This window comes from Lepisma saccharinum, chromosome 12 (assembly GCF_977018435.1).
Source record: "Lepisma saccharinum chromosome 12, izLepSacc3.1, whole genome shotgun sequence".
Lineage (NCBI taxonomy): Eukaryota > Metazoa > Arthropoda > Insecta > Zygentoma > Lepismatidae > Lepisma > Lepisma saccharinum.
In genome coordinates this window covers 52,797,844-52,814,700 of record NC_139240.1, presented here as the reverse complement: position 1 = coordinate 52,814,700, position 16,857 = coordinate 52,797,844, and the positions used below count along the sequence as shown (strand labels likewise).

General features: G+C 38.3%; 1 protein-coding gene across 7 annotated transcripts in view; it reads left to right on the top strand.

Annotated features, from left to right (window-relative positions):
* Window positions 1-13,195, top strand: part of LOC145996075 (cytochrome P450 6k1-like) — a 58,248-nt gene extending 45,053 nt beyond the window's left edge. For 4 of the 7 annotated variants that reach the window (XM_083132317.1, XM_083132312.1, XM_083132316.1 and 1 more), the window contains exons 2-5: window positions 1,964-2,893; window positions 8,931-9,161; window positions 10,785-11,036; window positions 12,783-13,195. In XM_083132317.1, the coding sequence (XP_082988443.1) occupies window positions 1,981-2,893; window positions 8,931-9,161; window positions 10,785-11,036; window positions 12,783-12,955 (1,569 nt within the window). In that variant the 5' untranslated portion in view covers window positions 1,964-1,980 and the 3' untranslated portion in view covers window positions 12,956-13,195. Of the gene's footprint in view, window positions 1-1,960; window positions 2,894-8,930; window positions 9,162-10,784; window positions 11,037-12,782 lie in introns of all 7 variants that reach the window. The other 3 variants (XM_083132314.1, XM_083132310.1, XM_083132313.1) reach the window with 1 other exon arrangement.
* Window positions 13,196-16,857: the final 3,662 nt, after the last annotated feature.

Genomic DNA, 16,857 nt, shown 5'->3' with positions numbered 1-16,857 from the left:
GGAAGTCAGCCCATTTCTTTTAAGTTCGGAGTATAACCCATTGTAGCCATGAGAGTTTCATTGTTGTGGATAGCATGTTTTCTTTGGACAAAACCTGCATTCGTTTATGTGAACGATATGGTATTCTGTGTTTCAATGATGCGTGAAATAAGTAGTCTGTGCTGTTTGGAGTTAAGTGGTAGATGGAACGAATAGTCTGTGTAATATCTTCTTAAAATTGCCATCTACTGTCACGAATTTCCACGACTTCAACTCGATTCCTCTGATCTGTCCGAAAGTTGTTCCTTTTCTGTTCGCTCACTTATTTACATTTTCTTGGCAGTTCCTGTCACTTGATTGTATTTTTTTAAAGTGGCGGATACAGGATGTATTGTATTCTTTCAATTTTTGGGGAGGGGATAGGGGATGGAGAGATAATGTACTGTCGAAACTTTTCAGTACAACATGCACTTCCTCTGTAGCACTGTCTGAAAGTTACTTTTTATGAGTTACAGTTACTCATTTTAAAAAGTAACTCCGTTACAGTTACTTCTACTTGAAAGTAACTGTCTTACTTTTACAGTTACTTTCTGCTGAATATTTCATTGAAAACAGATTGCACGCAATCAATGATCGTTAATTAAAATAAAATAAATACATGAAGACTTACATGTGTTTAATTTATGTTTCTGGTATGCAATATAATCTTTATATATACACAGCGTAACAAAAGCCCGGGAACACTTTAAAAAAATTATTGTAGCCAAACGAGTAGCATTACAAAGTAACAAAGTACATCATTTCCAAGAGTAAAGTTGTAAGTTTCTTCTCATTGCAGATGTTACGTGTAGTTCCATATATCGTCGCTAGGTGGTGTCATACTCAAGATGGCGCTTTCTGGAGCTGGTCTTATTCTTTAGGATATAACTTTTGCCTTTTGCACTAACTGTAGTCTGTACGGTTTCATATTTAATGTTTTTTTACACATACAGTCATTGTTGACATTTCTAACTCACGTGAAGCTCTGCGTATAGATTTTCTCGGACTCCTTGTGAAGCTTCTCTCACTCGCTCAATGTCATTTTCACTCACACCTGGCCGACCACTTCTCTTCATGACACACAAAAACCCAGTTTCAACAAACTTTACATGCCAATTCTAGATTGCCTTTCTGGTTGATGCTGCTTTCCCGTACTTCATCCTAAATTTTCGTTGGACATCCGTTGCACTCTTTGTTTTGTCAAATTCTAGCACGCAGAAAGCCTTCTCAGCTCCAGAAAGCGCCATTTTGATTATGACGCCACCTAGCGACGATATATAGAACTACACGTAACACCTGCAATGAGAAAAAAACTTACAACTTTACTCTTTGAAAGGATGTACTTTGTTACTTTGTAATGCTACTCGTTTGGCTACAATTATTTTTTTGTTACACGCATATTATTATTACAACGTATAAATGATGGAAGATCGTATACATATACATGAAACACTTTCCCTTATTAAAAAAGAAAAATAATTCACTTAAAAATTAACATATTTTTCTTAAGAGAGTAAATATTACACTCAATGCCTGAAGGAAATTCCAGTTCAATCTCTACTCCCTCAGCAACTAGTGAATTTTCATTTGATCAATAAAACCGCTAGTCTTTTCATCAGTAAGGATTAGGGTGACACCCAAATGTCCAACTCACTTCCACGTAGTACACCTTGGACTGCATTTTGCAGACTAACGAGGCTCTGGCGACTGGACCCATCCTCTCTGGGACTTGTGTTGCGTGCTGTTCATTTGTCCCTTACTCTATCTCATCTTATCACAATTCATCCTCATCGTCGCAGTTAGCCAAAAGTGTCAGAAACGCGAAGTAATATAAACAATCATAAGAACTATTGGAGGTTCAACCGTAAAGGGATTTTTACTTGTTTTGTGTTCATTTACTACCTATTTTATTGTTTATTATTAATATCGTTTCATTTTTCAGCAGAAGTGTGTGGATGAGGGATGTGGGGCTTTGTTGATTTCATCTGTACGGAGTGGACGCTGTGGGGTATTCTTTGCATCGTTTGCTCGTACATCTACTTGACATGGAACCACCAGTACTGGAAAGTAAAGAGGGTGCCGTACCTCCAACCCAAAATTCTGTTCGGCAACTTCGGAGATTTGGCGCTGAGAAGAAAACACGGGGGAGACTTTTTCATATCACTCTACAGACGGCTGGACGGCGAGCCTTTCGGAGGCGTTTTCGAGTTCAGGAAAGCCTCGCTCTTGGTTCGAGACCCAGAGATCATCAAGGCTTTCCTGATCAAGGATTTCGACCATTTCTTCGACAGGGCGATCACGATCGGCGACAACGTCGACCTTCTGGTGTCGAGGAACCTGTTCAATCTTAAAGGCGAGCGTTGGAAGCAGATGAGGGCGAAGCTGACGTCAACATTCACCTCCAGCAAGATGAAGAGGATGATGGCGCTGGTGCTAGACTGCGCTGGAAATCTCCAGGGGCTTCTGGAGCGATCAAAAGGCATTCCGGTGGACACCGCGGACGTCTGTGCAAGATACACCATGGACGTCATCGCCAGCTGCATCTTCGGGTTGCAGTGCAACTGCCTCACGGATCCGGAGGCTGAGTTTAGGAAGATGGGTCGGAAGATGTTCGAGAGGACCTTGCGTCGGGGTATTACTGTCAATTTGAATTTCTTCTTCCCACGTTTGGCGCGTCTCGTCAAGGCCCCGTTCATTCCGAACGACGTGAAGCAGTTCCTCGTGGAAGCCATCAGGTCCTCCATTGCCCACCGAGAGTCGGCCGGAGTTTCCAGAGATGATTTCCTGGACTTGCTCCTCCAGCTAAAGAAGAAGGGGAAACTCACTGACGATGACAATGAGAAGAATGAGAATTTGCCTCCTGGTACTGTCGCAGGTAAGAGTTCCAAGTTATTGCAATTGAAACAAAGATGAAATAGTTGACGCGGTAGAAGATATTACTCGTAGATATACAATTAGGTTAAAAACAGGAATGGAGGGAAGCCATTCCATGTAAAAGTTGACAAACAAGGTTAATTCATTTTCATTGAAAATATCACTTATTACAAGGCACGTCCAGAAAGTACGTTCCGTTTGGTAATAAAATTAAATTGTGTACAGATACAGAAAAGTTATTTATTGCACAAAATTCTACAACTCTTAAACTACTTTCCCACATAACTGCCGAAATTTTGCAGGCATTTGTCATAGCGTGGCACAAGTTTTTGTATACCTTCTTCGTAGAAATTTGCCGCCTGTGTCTTCAACCAGTTGGAAACAGTTTCTTTCAGCTCGTCGTCATTGTTGAAGTGTTGACCGCGAAGGAAAGACTTGAGATGTAAGAACAGATGAAAGTCGCTAGGAGCGAGGTCAGGGCTGTACGGAGGATGGTCAAACACGTCCCAGCCAAATCCCTGTAGGAGGTTTTTCGTCACATTTGCAGTGTGTGGTCGTGCGTTGTCGTGAAGAAAAACAACACCTTTTGAGAGCAATCCTCGGCGCTTATTCTGTATTGCGCGGCGCAATTTCCGAAGTGTCTCGCAATAAGCATCTGCTGTGATTGTTTGACCAGGCGGTAAGAAATCAATGAGTAAGATGCCTTTCCAGTCCCAGAACACTGTGCACATCATTTTTCGAGGTGTCAAGATTTGCTTCGGCTTAACCTTTGCTGGGGATGAAGTGTGCCTCCATTCCATTGATTGCCGCTTACTTTCAGGGGTGTCGTAAGAAACCCAAGTTTCATCTCCTGTGACTATCTGTGTCAGAAATTCTTCGCCGCTTTCAGCATAACTGGTCAAAAACTGAAGTGCACTACCCATCCGTTTTGTTTTGTGTTGCTCAGTAAGAATCTTTGGTACCCAACGTGAGCAAAGTTTACGAAATTTCAGTTTTTCGGTAACAATTTCATGCATTAGTGATCGTGAAATTTGGGGAAATTCCATAACGAGAGCACTAATTGTAAACCTTCGGTTTTCCTGGATCTTGTCATCAATCGCGTGAACCAGTTCTTCTGTAACCAAAGATGGACGCCCACTTCGTTCTTCATCGTGCACATCACTACGTCCGTCATTGAACTGTCGGACCCATCTTCTCACCATTGAATCACTCATCGCATTTGATCCGTAAACATCGCAAATTTGCCGATAAATTTCACTTGGATTCACTTTCCTCGCATTCAGAAAACGAATCACAGATCTGATTTCACAAGCGGCGGGATTTTCAATCAACACCGACATTGTAAAGAAGCACAACAAAGCGTACGTGACTGACAGCGATCTCCAAATGGCTCACGTTTCTTCTCCTTGATACAGAGCGTCTACCGCGCATGTGCGGAACTGCGATCGCAGCGCTGCAGCGGAGATAAATTGAAACGGAACTTACTTTCTGGACGTGCCTTTTATGTATGAAAGTGATAAAGGAAAACTATGCAGAATTTGGAATTATTAATACAATCATTAGTTTAATGGCTTTTAAGTAACATACTGTTTCACACCTATGGTGTCGTAGCACTAATTCAGGGTGGCTGCTCACCGGGAATTCCTTGAATTCCGGGAATTGTGCGAATTCTGCGAAAATTTTTCTCCATAGACGTGAAATATTATAACTTTTATTAATCCAAATCCCATTCATGTTATACATATTCTCTCAATCCTTTGATTTTGTTAGTGTCCTTTTCAGACAGACGGAAGATTATGGCAATTTAACATATCTTGAAGTTGATTAGTTAAATTTGTGACGTATTTGTAAATGTGCTGTATTTCTAGTCTTAAGTATTCGAAATGGCTAATGTAAATTACTCACCTTAAATTCAATATATTGTTCAATTGAATTGAATTAGAATTTTGGATGTAATGGAATCGCACAGACCCTTATATTGTTAATATTTGTGTGTGCGTGTCTGGGTGGTGAAGCGGCGGTAAAACGTAAGTTTGGAATAGAGAAAACTTCTGCTTGTACCCTTGAATTTTTGGAAAGTTCGCCTTGAAAACCGGATATTATACTTGAATTTTATCATTGTGGTAGAGTGTCCACCCTGTAATGGGCTTACTTTTTATATTAGAAATTGGAATTTATGTGTGGTGTTTCCACTGAATTTAGTTTCATTATGATAACAGCATTATACCATAAGGAAACTAAAATAATTCTAATTTCGTTCTAATTGTCTCATTTATTGTTCCTACATCTTAACTCTTTCACTGCGGAATTCTCTGGCACACAATATCCCTTGGCTGCGTAATTAAATTTGAAAATATATTTTTTTTATAAACAAATAATTTTCACAATTACATTGCATTATATATGAGAGAGAACTTACAAAAGTCATTCCTTGCACTTGAAAACCATTCTGTAGTCCCTGGTGGTATGATATTTTGAAATTTTGAAAAAACAACAACATTTTTTTAGAAACAACAATTTTACAAACATTTTTTTAGAAACAATAATTTTACACAATTACATTGCAAAATATGTTATAGAGAACTTACAAAAGTCATTCCTTGCACTGGCAAACCATTCTGTACGTATACCCTGGTGGTATGATATTTTGAAAAATTTTGAAATTTTGAAAAAAAAACAACATCTGTTCCATGATGTTACGGACGGAGGTACAAATTCTTCATCAGACACTACACAATCACTGTCACCACTTGAAGTCTCATAAAAACTGTCGCTATTATCGTCACAACTTAATTCACCTTCTGATTCTGAGTCGGCAAATAAGAGTTGAGTAACATCATTATCAGACAAGTGTTGACAACTTGACGAAGTCATGTTGTTTACATTCGAACATGCATTTGAAACTGACATGTCAGAGAAACTCAACGCTCGTATGTCAAAGAATTCTAAACGGAGGCGTAATTAGTGACATCATACGGATAAAAACAAAACTACAAGTTCAAATAGTTCCAAATACTATCAACAGATGTCAGAAGGCTACTAAAAGCGACGTACTGCAGAAATGCGACACCCGCAGCGAGTGGAAGTACGAAGTCGCAATAATGCGACTTCCGCAGAGCAAGGCACCTGGCGTGCTGTGCATAAATGCGACGACCTCAGCGAAAGAGTTAAGCTCTGAAGTATTATACTTCATTTCTGATACGAATCTTAGTTTGAAGAATCTACGAGTATTTATGATAATTTTCATAGACTTTACATTGTTCCATAATACTACATGTGCATTATGTCACACGCATCACAAAATTTGCCACACTCGTCACAGGCAAGAATTGTTTATAAAAAAAGCATGTAGCAATATTTTTAGAAACTAAAATCATCTAAATGTCGAGTAAAGTTCGCTTTGAGAAAAAATAATGGAATTGTTTCAGTAAATCCATATTTTTCGCAGAGTTTTTTAAAAGACTGAGTAAGGCCCTAGAGTCATGTCTCAGAAGTGTCACACCCATCACAAGTACAGAAAAAATATTTTCTGTAGCTGAGAATTGATATGGGGGAGGTATATTCTGCAATTAAATACCTTTCATCTATGACAATTAAATTACACGAATTGATAGAATTACATGTTTGAAGGTGCTAAGAAAATAATTTAGAAATGAATGTAAATTTGTCTTGACTGCCACACCCGTAACAATGGAATTGTCCAGGGAGAACGTAAGGAGCAGTGTATGCATTACATAACGGGTGGGCAGAATTAAAGTTACCCAACTCATAGTCCTCTGTAGCCTGTTTGAGGCATCGTAGAACTCTGAAATTTGGTGAATCCACTATGCAGACCATGGGGAAGAGGATGGCGATAAAAAAGTTCAATTTTCAGCCACCACGTTGAAATGTGCCGCTGTACTTCCATGATGGTTTGTACAAATAATCACGTTAATTGATTTAGCTGAGTTATTAATTACAAAGACATCTGCTAGTGGCTGGAAGTTGCGAGAAAATAATCTCTCGTTTATTGCAAGATTGCAAGGTAAAGGCAAATGCATAACCAATTTGAGCAGTTTACGTCATTATTACAACCCATCATGGAAGTACAGCGCCACATTTCAACCTGGTGGCGGAAAATTGAACTAATTTTTATTGCCATCCTCTCCCCCATGGTCTGCATAGTGGATTCATCAAATTTCAGAGTTATACGATGCCTCAAACAGGCTACAGAGGACTCTGAGTTGGGAAACTTTAATTCTGGCCACCAGGTGAAATTCATTAGAAAAATATCAGATTCACATGCTTCGAACTACTCACAACCAAGGCTTCCATAAGCTAAGTCACAGAATATCATCACACTTCCATTTCTCTTTTTTACATGCGTGATTGCCAATATGGCATTCCTTTACATTGCTGACAAAGTAATAATTTGTACAGCATGATTGCCATGCTTTTCCTTTACATCGCTCTCTGAGTTATAATTTATACAGCGTGATTGTCATATGCAATTAATTTTTATGTATATAGATTCCAATTTTTATTGGTGTGTAATTGAGGGCTTCCCTGATGGCGTAATGGTAAAGTCGTCCCCTTGATGAAGGTACACAGTTGTTCGGATTCCACTTTGAACTGTACACTCACCTTCAATGAAAGTGGGACACCTAGATTTTGAAATACTCGCTTCCTTGCATGGCGTTATGTGTGTTGCATAACTCTAGGGAGATAAGTGGATTTGAATATCAAATTTTCAATCACAACTTCTACAACCGCTGTACAGTTATGCAACACACAGAGCGTGCAACTCTTTCAACACAATTTCATATGTAAATAAGAGCTCTATCATTAAATAAATATACAAATAAATAACGCTTTGCAGGAAAGCGAGTATATCTACAGTGCCCCATTTTTATTCTCGGGGATTGTACATCCAGCCTGTGCATAAAATAAGCTTAAAACGAAAACTCATACAGTTGTGTATATTTCCAGTTTCCTCTTGTTTTGTTCAACGTAAATACTGTTTCAATCTTTCCACTTTCTTTCTCTCTCTCTCTCTCTCTCTCTCTCTCTCTCTCTCTCTCTCTCTCTCTCTCTCTCTCTCTCTCTTCTCTGAAAGAGAAAACATAACAAAATAAAATATTTAATTTGAATTCAAATTTTTGGGTGCGTCAGCACGTAAAGGCTATTTTGCACCCGCCACTTTATTCGGGGTCCAGTCCCTTACCATAACTAAAATAACATAACTGTAACATCGTGTTATAACTAAAACATTAAAATATTCTGATTCGTTAAAAGACACGTTAAAAACTGAGGCTGTTAATGGGCACTCAGCACACACAAGGACAAAAAAACAGGACAATACACACAAAATTATACTGGAAATAGTGCCAGTCGCCAGAGCCTCGTTCGTCTGCAAAATGCAGTCCAGGGTACATAACAAAAAAGCTTGAACATATTTCACCAAATATATCTAACATACGAAGCACCGCATCTGTAATCTGGCTTGTAAAAATCAGTATTTTTATCATAATCTCTTGCAATGTTTCTCAATCTTAGCTCATAGATTGCTGAAATTTTGTATTTATATAGTATTTGTTTGTACATTTAAGTGTGTACTTTCATGTAACTTTCGTAAAGTGTGTGCAGGTCAGAGCTCTTTTAATAATAACTTCCTTTCGTATCACGTGGTAACACGCCCATGTTCATTAGATTGACAAAGACAAAGTCTATATATTATGCAACACTAGCATTCCTTCACAGTTTAATATTATAATACTTCCGTATTGTCAGATTATGATACTATTGTGCTAATAATTACACCATCGTGTTAACACGATCATGAAAGCTAAATAAAGAAAAAATTTATGTATAACTTATACTCAGCACATTGCATGCCAATTGGTATGATCGAATAGTGTTAAAAACATGTTCGACATTATACATACTTTTTCTCTTATTATTCTATAATGCGGCGAATTATGTTACAAACACAGGTATCTAGTATGTCTTGTGGATGCAGAATAAGAATTATATGTCAATTGTTTTCATTTCCATTGTAGATTCCATGCCCATTGACGAAACAGATGTCTTTGCACAGTGCATTTTGTTTCTTCTGGCTGGATTCAATACATCAGCTGAAACCATGAGCTTCTGCCTGTACGAGTTGGCACTTAACCCTCATGTGCAGAGGAAACTTCAGAAGGAGATAGATTCCGCTGTAGAAAAGAATGGCGGTAAATTATCCTACGAGACGATCCAGAACATTCACTACTTAGATTGGGCAGTTTCAGGTTTGTACCAGCTTGTAATGAATTCTGTGAAAATCGAGTACATTCGCGTCATTTCCAGTAAACCAATGACCGTTCCCTACTCTTGATAGAACCCGCCTGTATGCGTTCCACTTTCGAAACACAGGAAGGTGACATTTGAAAGTTTTTCCGATCAAGGTGTAATATGTAGAGGAGGGACCGTCAGATATTCCTTTTGTCGAACGATGGAGCACAAAATGACTGCTGTGGAGCGCTTTCTTTTTTAATTAAGCTTTTCAAGAAACACTCAATGAAAGTTAATGTTTATATGGGAAGTTAATTGTACTAAATTGATAATATTAATTTGTAATAAAGTCAAAGGCTCCAACGTGACGTCATGTAGTCGTTTATATTGAAAATCCCGGACGAGCCCCCAGGAAGTATAGAGAGTACCTTGAGTCTGCCTCATTTAATTTATGTTTCGGAATTTTCTGTGAGAACCTGTATTATGTTTGAGACACACTCACGCAATGAAAGAAAAGCTGATAAATGCTCTAAACCCAATGCAAGAGAAAAAATGAGCTCTAATAAATACAATGCAAGTCGTGTAAACTGACAAGCTTACAGAATACTTTTAAATAAGTGGACTCTGTTTGGAGATGATCACGTACTGTTCCACCACGGAAGATGCGCTTAGCCCGAATAGACGGATCCAACATCGAAAGGGCAGGTAGGTGGAAAGTGGACGGAACTACGCTATGCGTTTCAGATTAGTAATTTTTATGGCTGTTACAGCTCGTAGCAAATTATCTCTGGGTGGAACGAAAGGCCGAATGACGCAGAGCTAGATTTCCCACTGGAATGTTCTAATTGGCGCTGCACTGGCTACCAGGCTAGAAATGAAAGCTGGCAGGCTGGTTTAAGCGACCAGACCGTGTTCTAATTGCAATTTGCTTCTTTTCTAGATGCTGTGGTAACAGAGAATTAGAGAGAATGTTTGATCATGTATAGCTATGACTTTGGCAGAGAAACGTTATTTTTGTCTGAGTATTGATTGTACGATTTTTGTTTGTTGCTCGATGAAAATATACAGAAATAAGGCCCATTCGTGTTAGTTAATATTTAGATTCATATCAACAAGATTTGTACGCTAGCCTATAATGAAAATCCTTATCATTACCAGGTTATTAAATGCTTGTCACGTCTGGTTGAATAACATTTTTTAACAACTCCTACGAGCCTAGTTTATTAAAAAGCATGTTTAGTACACCGTGATTAATTTTGGCAACCATAAGGGAATCTAGCAACAGGAGCCTATCTCCTAAGATTATATTCCTCAATACGCTCGTCCATCGTTATAGGCTGTCCGCTCTGCGCAATGCCTTGTGGGAACAAAAGTCTACCAACAAGTTCGGTATACGATTCATCCTTACGATTTTTACGGAACTTGCTTACTCTTGTGCGTTCCATTTGAAGCGTCGGCCCCAATTTTATAAGTGGACTAATCCAGCCAGCGCATGCGCAGTAACATCAGTGGACTGTAATGAAGTTGGGTTAGCCACAAGATTTCGCCCTGGCAAACTCAAGGTTAGAAACAAGAAAATTGACAAACATATAGCAAAATTACACGCGTGCGTTTGATCTATTCACTGTTCCTTTTTGCAGAAACACTTCGCAAATATCCGCCTATACCTTTCCTGACGCGGTTGTGCAAGAAGGAATACAAGATCCCGGACACGAGTGTCGTCATAGAGAAAGGAACACCCGTCTACATTCCAGTCTTTGCACTCCATCACGATTCCAGGTTTTATCCCAATCCGAAGAGCTTCGATCCTGAGAGGTTCAGGGAAGATGTTAAGGAGACCCGGCCGAGCAGCGTGTACCTTCCCTTTGGAGATGGACCCAGGAACTGCATTGGTAAGAACGGATCTAGATATTATTTTTCCATTTTGACGAGTTGTACAGTACAATGTAAGAGGTGATATCGAAGAAGCGTTCATCAATTTTGTTCCTGCATGTAAGGTTCCATACGTTTCCTGTTCTTCAACATAGGCCGTTTTTTTCTGAACTTCCTCGCAGAACAGTCATGGGTAGAACATATCATTGGGTGACGTGTGGTCAGTGGGTCCAGTCCCCGGTACTTCTTTGCAAGTAGCAGTCCAGTTTTTCCTCACCGTGCTGATCAACATCAAAGTTTAGAAGCTGCCAGCTGGAATCGAACCGGGTTCGGCGGGAGTGCTAACCATTAGGCTACGACGGGAGCCCCAGGCAAGGATTTAGGGAGACCGATATCCACTGGGGAAAATTGAACCGGTGAGACGAAGAAGGGAAAAATTCCACGTTTTGAACATAATGGGCTGAATACTTTGAATACATATCAGAGCTAAAATAAAGGTTTTAAAAACAAACCACTTTTGTTACTATGGTTGTGATGAATAAGTTTGTAATTGTAAGTTTCTTCATCCGGATTTTAGTTTTGGTTGCTATGAGGGGTTTTTTCCCCCCGAAAGTAAGGTCGAGTGAACTCTTTCCCTTCTTGGTCTCACCGATTCAATTGCCTTGAAAGGGGCTATAATTATTTGAAATGTACTGGAAAGTGTGTAAAATATAATAACCATCTGACAAAACTTGGCTAAAAAGTTATAAAGCGAAATTGTCTATGTGTATGGGCATCCGCAGGGTGGTGACACCCCCATTTCCCCTTGGAATAAGAAAATTTTATCTACTTCTCATTCTTTCCATTTACTTGCAACTCTCTTGTCTACGTCTTTCCTATATCTGTCGACCTTGTTTTCTCAGTTTCAGTGCCTCTCCTCTTGTTTATTTATTTTCTCTCCCATTTTATCTTCCTTTTATACTCATTCTCTATCGACATTCTACCAATTCTCTTTTTTCTCTTTCTTTTGCCTCCCTTTTTTCTATATTTTTATTTTCTTTCTTTGTCTCTCTCTCTCTCACACACACACATCTCTATTTCTTTCTTTCGCTCTTCTTTCAGTTCTCTAGTTCTTACTCTATATTTCTTCTCTTTTCTTACCACTTCTCCCTCGGTTCTTTCTTTCTTTTAATCCCCGTCTCTTGCTTTCCTACTTCATTCTGTGTGCGCGCTTCATTATTTCTCTTTATCTGTCTCTGCCTATTTTCGCCTTTCTCTCTCTTTCTGTCTTTCTCTCAATTCTCTACCGCTTCTTTCATCTTTCTTTTTCTATCTCCCCTAAAACACTTCTTTAAAGGACATGACATTTCAATTTTAATCCTCATTGATAACTTTTCACGGTTGGTAGTAAATTTCATTATATTTTGACCGATAGTTTGATGTTATAAAGTGAAACACCCTGTATAATAATATACAGAGGGACCTCGTAATGTTGTCATCTCCTGACCTCCACATATGTAAATCCGGACATAGGCGATGAATTCACACGTAATTATCGCAAAATATTCATTTTCCAATGGTGGCCATTGCCCTCGCTACCCCTTTTTGTATTGGCAGCGATTTTCTAAACAACCTCACGTTTCTTAAAACCACGATGCTAAATTAAATCTGTAGCTTCCAGAACGCAGATTTTAGAAAGAATAAAAGCACAAATGCGAAAAGGAATTTTGAGAGGGGGAATATCCAAGGGTGTGATGATAATATGATATTTTTCTTTTTATTTCCAGGCAGTCGATTCGCTCTCATGCAGGTAAAGGCAGGTCTGGTGTCTATCCTGTCTTCGTTTGACGTGGTGACATATGAGGACACTGCTGTTCCATTGACGTTCGGGGCTGGATCTCCCATTCTACAAGTTGTGGGCGGAATCAGCCTAAAATTCAATAAGAGGAACGAACACTGAATGTCAAAAGTCAGAAAATGAACTTCCTCATACCATATAGTAGCAATATGAAAACTGGTGATTACTGTTGATCTCAATCAAGACTTGATGGGACCAAAGGCATAAGGGGGAAAAAAAACTGATTTCGAAGTATCTTCTTTCAGACCTTCTTACACTATTTTCGCACACATCAACTGTTTTCTACTTTTTTTCAAACTATTAAACCTGTTTCCAGATATAGTAAACCTATTCTCAAATGTGTATGACCTATTTTTACACTACTAAACCAGGTTTCCGGCATTTAACCTATTCTCAAAGATTAGCTCTCGTTTCGCCGAATCCCCTTTCGCCGAATATTCTGAGGCGAGGGAATTTTCCCTCTGCCGGAAAATTTCAGGAACTGAATGGGGAAAAAATATTTCAACCAAGTCAAAAACTCATTATGCATTTTCATTGACGATGAAAGTGAATGTACGAAGGTTTAGGTAATAGAATATCAGAAACTCGTAAATGCAAAGAATGCTTTATTTTATTTTTTTCAAAGGGTAGCGACGCTAGATTCTTGTGGTGAATTAAATCATAAACATAACAGTTTTTCTCTACAACTCTTACTCATTTCTGAGAAGAATGGCAGCAAAGAATTTGCTAATTTGATTAATTAGGGGTGTAGGCCTCGACCTACCATCTTCCTTGGAACTTATGAATCAAAAGGTTTTACCCTTTAGACCACCGAGCTGGTTTTCGAAAGTAATCTCTCTGTGGCCGCCGCCTTTGTGTGCGATTTTTCAATTTTACACTTATTTCAGAAAAACGTTATATCCCTGAGACTATTTGAGCAATCTACTTCGGGTAACTTTTGTTTTTCAGCTAGAACATCAGGACATGCAACTGTTCAGGAATCAAAACGTCAAAGCTAATAAGAGGGGTTGGGTGGACCGCGGCCCCCAACTTTCAATGAAAAAAAATCATAATAATGGGGAATTTTTTTCACATATTCAATAATGTAATGCACCCACGAACATGAAATGACTTTCATTCGGTTCAGAAAGAACCATTCTTTGAAAATAAGGCTAAAGTTTGCCTGCTCTTCCAAAAACAGCGGGGGAAGAGGGGGCAAACTCCCCATTTTTATGATTTTTTCATTGAAAGTTGGGGACCGCGGCCCATCCAACCCCTCTTATTGCCTTTGGCGTTTTGATTCCTGCACGGTTGCATGCCCTGATGTTTTAGCTGCAAAACAAAAGTTACTTGAAGTAGATTGGTCAAATAGTCTACGAGTGATAACATTTTATGTCAAATACGTGTACAAATTTAAAATTCGCGCCAGCTTCCATACATAACTTTGGAGTCGGGGGAGGGGGGTCCTGGGTGGGTGGGGTTTCTTCCACATGAAATTTCAAAGTTTAATCTGAACTTCTGTCAGAGTTTACAACCTCACATACAAGTATGAAGGTGCTAAAAGCACATGAACTTTTTAATCAGCACGATGGGTCACCATTGACCAATCGGCCGACTACGTCTATATTTTCTATGGGTCATGTGTGACCCATTGGCCGAGTAAAGGTTAAATTTAAATTAAATTAAATTTCCTTTTAATGGTTGTATTTCAAAGTGCAGAAACAAATAAGACATTATAATTAAATTAATTCTAATACAAAATGGTAAATTTTACATTTTACTAAAATTTTATGAAGGCAATTAAGCACAAAATAAATGCTTACCATTAACCATATACCACATAAATTTGCAATAAATGATGGATTAAAACAGTAAAATACATTTCATCCCTAGCATTATAATTTCTCTTTAAAATTTGTTCTTTGGGAGGAAGGACAAACTAGTGAGTGATTAAAATTAAATATATAAATTCAGCATATGCAGATGATCTTAACTGTGAGTAAAAATAAATCCTAACGTTTTACATTTTGCATTAACACCGTTATCATTTATAATAATTAATAATCAGAACTTAATTGTAAATAACATCCTATTTGAATATATTTACAAATCAATCAAGTTAGGAGTGATATTAACAAATTATAGTAATGCTACATGTGAAATTAACAGTAAGTGTAATTCTGCTATTTTATCTCTTACTTTTGTATCGTAAATTGTTATCATCTGGTGTAATTGAAAATAATTCAAAGTCTAAATTATTTTGAGAAATATTTTCTGCTGCTGGAGTTATTTGAATGTGTAATTGCGTTAGCTTACTATAAAAGCGGAAACAAAGTTTTAAAAATAAATTACCGACAATGAAATATTTGCAAAATACTTCAAGGTAAAATTGACGAAGAAACAGACGAGTGGAGAAGACCATGCAACACTGAATTGAATAATGCATGCTCATAATAAATCATTTGTGGATTAATTAAATGAAGAAGACTTGATGAGGAGGCAAGTTTGCGCGTATGGTAGTGGGAAAGAATGTTTGAAGGGTCCTTGATTGGAAACCTAATGGTTGTTACTGTTTGTTTTTGTGGAACTTTACAATGGATGCTACAGCTCTCAGGATATTCGCACCATTCTTTTAATGCAGAGACTTCAATCCCTTAGCAAAAACATAGTATTTGAAAAATGACCAAATATTTTTGGGGTGAACTCGTTATGAACAACACAATGAAACACGGTGAAAAGAAATCAGCTCTCCCTTGAAGGAAACTATGATACCTGTGGAAAACATTAAGAATCCAAAAACACTACACTGATACAATCAGAAGTTGCAAATGGCGATTACAAGAGTTAAAGCAAGTGCGCTTACGCCGGAAACACCTGAAATCTCCCTGTGGAGGGAAAATTTCCTTCATTCAAAGTATTCGGCGAAAGGGGATTCGGCAAAACGGGAATTCCCATTTCGCCGAAAATTTTACTTAGCTTTGAAATCTGATATAATGCGACTCTGGGCCATTCGGCGAAATGAGAAGACACGTTCTCAAATGTAGATTAGAAGGTTTAAATATGGGCGAAGGTATGGGCGAAGGTTTAAATATGGGTTTTGGAGTTATCAGCGCTCCCGGGTGCTGCAGCCTGGCAGAGAGAACTGGTTATCTGTCAAGGACAAAGGTTGCGGCGCCAATTCGCAAGAGAAAGTGGTGGTTAGTTTCAGCCTTGGACGCTGTTATAGAATTGCGACCTCCGAAAACTTTTTGCAGGTATGTTTTAACTCAGCGTTTTCTGAATTCTCATCTGCTTTGTATAGGTTTTGATATTAGCGGTACATAAAACAAATGTTGGCTTTTATAATGCCATGATTTGTTTGTGAAATATGTACCACAGAGAGCGAAAATCAATAGAAGAAAAATAGCGTGATGGTCTAAATGTGGGCTATGACATGAGGTCTAATGCTGAGATCACATTTCCAACAAATATTTGGATGTTTTTCTTAATTTCGATTTTTCCCATTCCGCGTGATTTTCAAAACAGATTATTCATAATTATGAATTTTATAATGTTTTAGCGATAAATGACTGTTTTTTAAATTTTAATTGCTTTTTGTGAAATTGCCACTAGTAGCCCATATTTAGACCACAATTTCGAAATACATCATTTTACCATTTTTTGGCAATTGCTTTTTTTTTTTTTTAAAAAAAAAGTGGAGACCTTCTAATACTTTAGCATACTATTACATTTAAATATATATTTCATAGACGCATTTTAAAGGCAGGTGCTTGATTTCCTCCGAAAATAAGAACACAAAAAGGGGACCCATATTTAGACCTTTTCCTCTATTGATTGATTTGCTTTATTTTACTTCGCTTCTTGTGCCACTTTTGGGTAATTTGCAAAGATGGAGATGAGTGATGATATGATGAAATTTATGAATGGACACTCACAAACATCCATGCCGAGGCCGGGATTCGAACCCGGGACCCTTGGCGTCGTAGCCCGATGTGCTGATCACTCGGCCACGGGGTAGGCTCAGA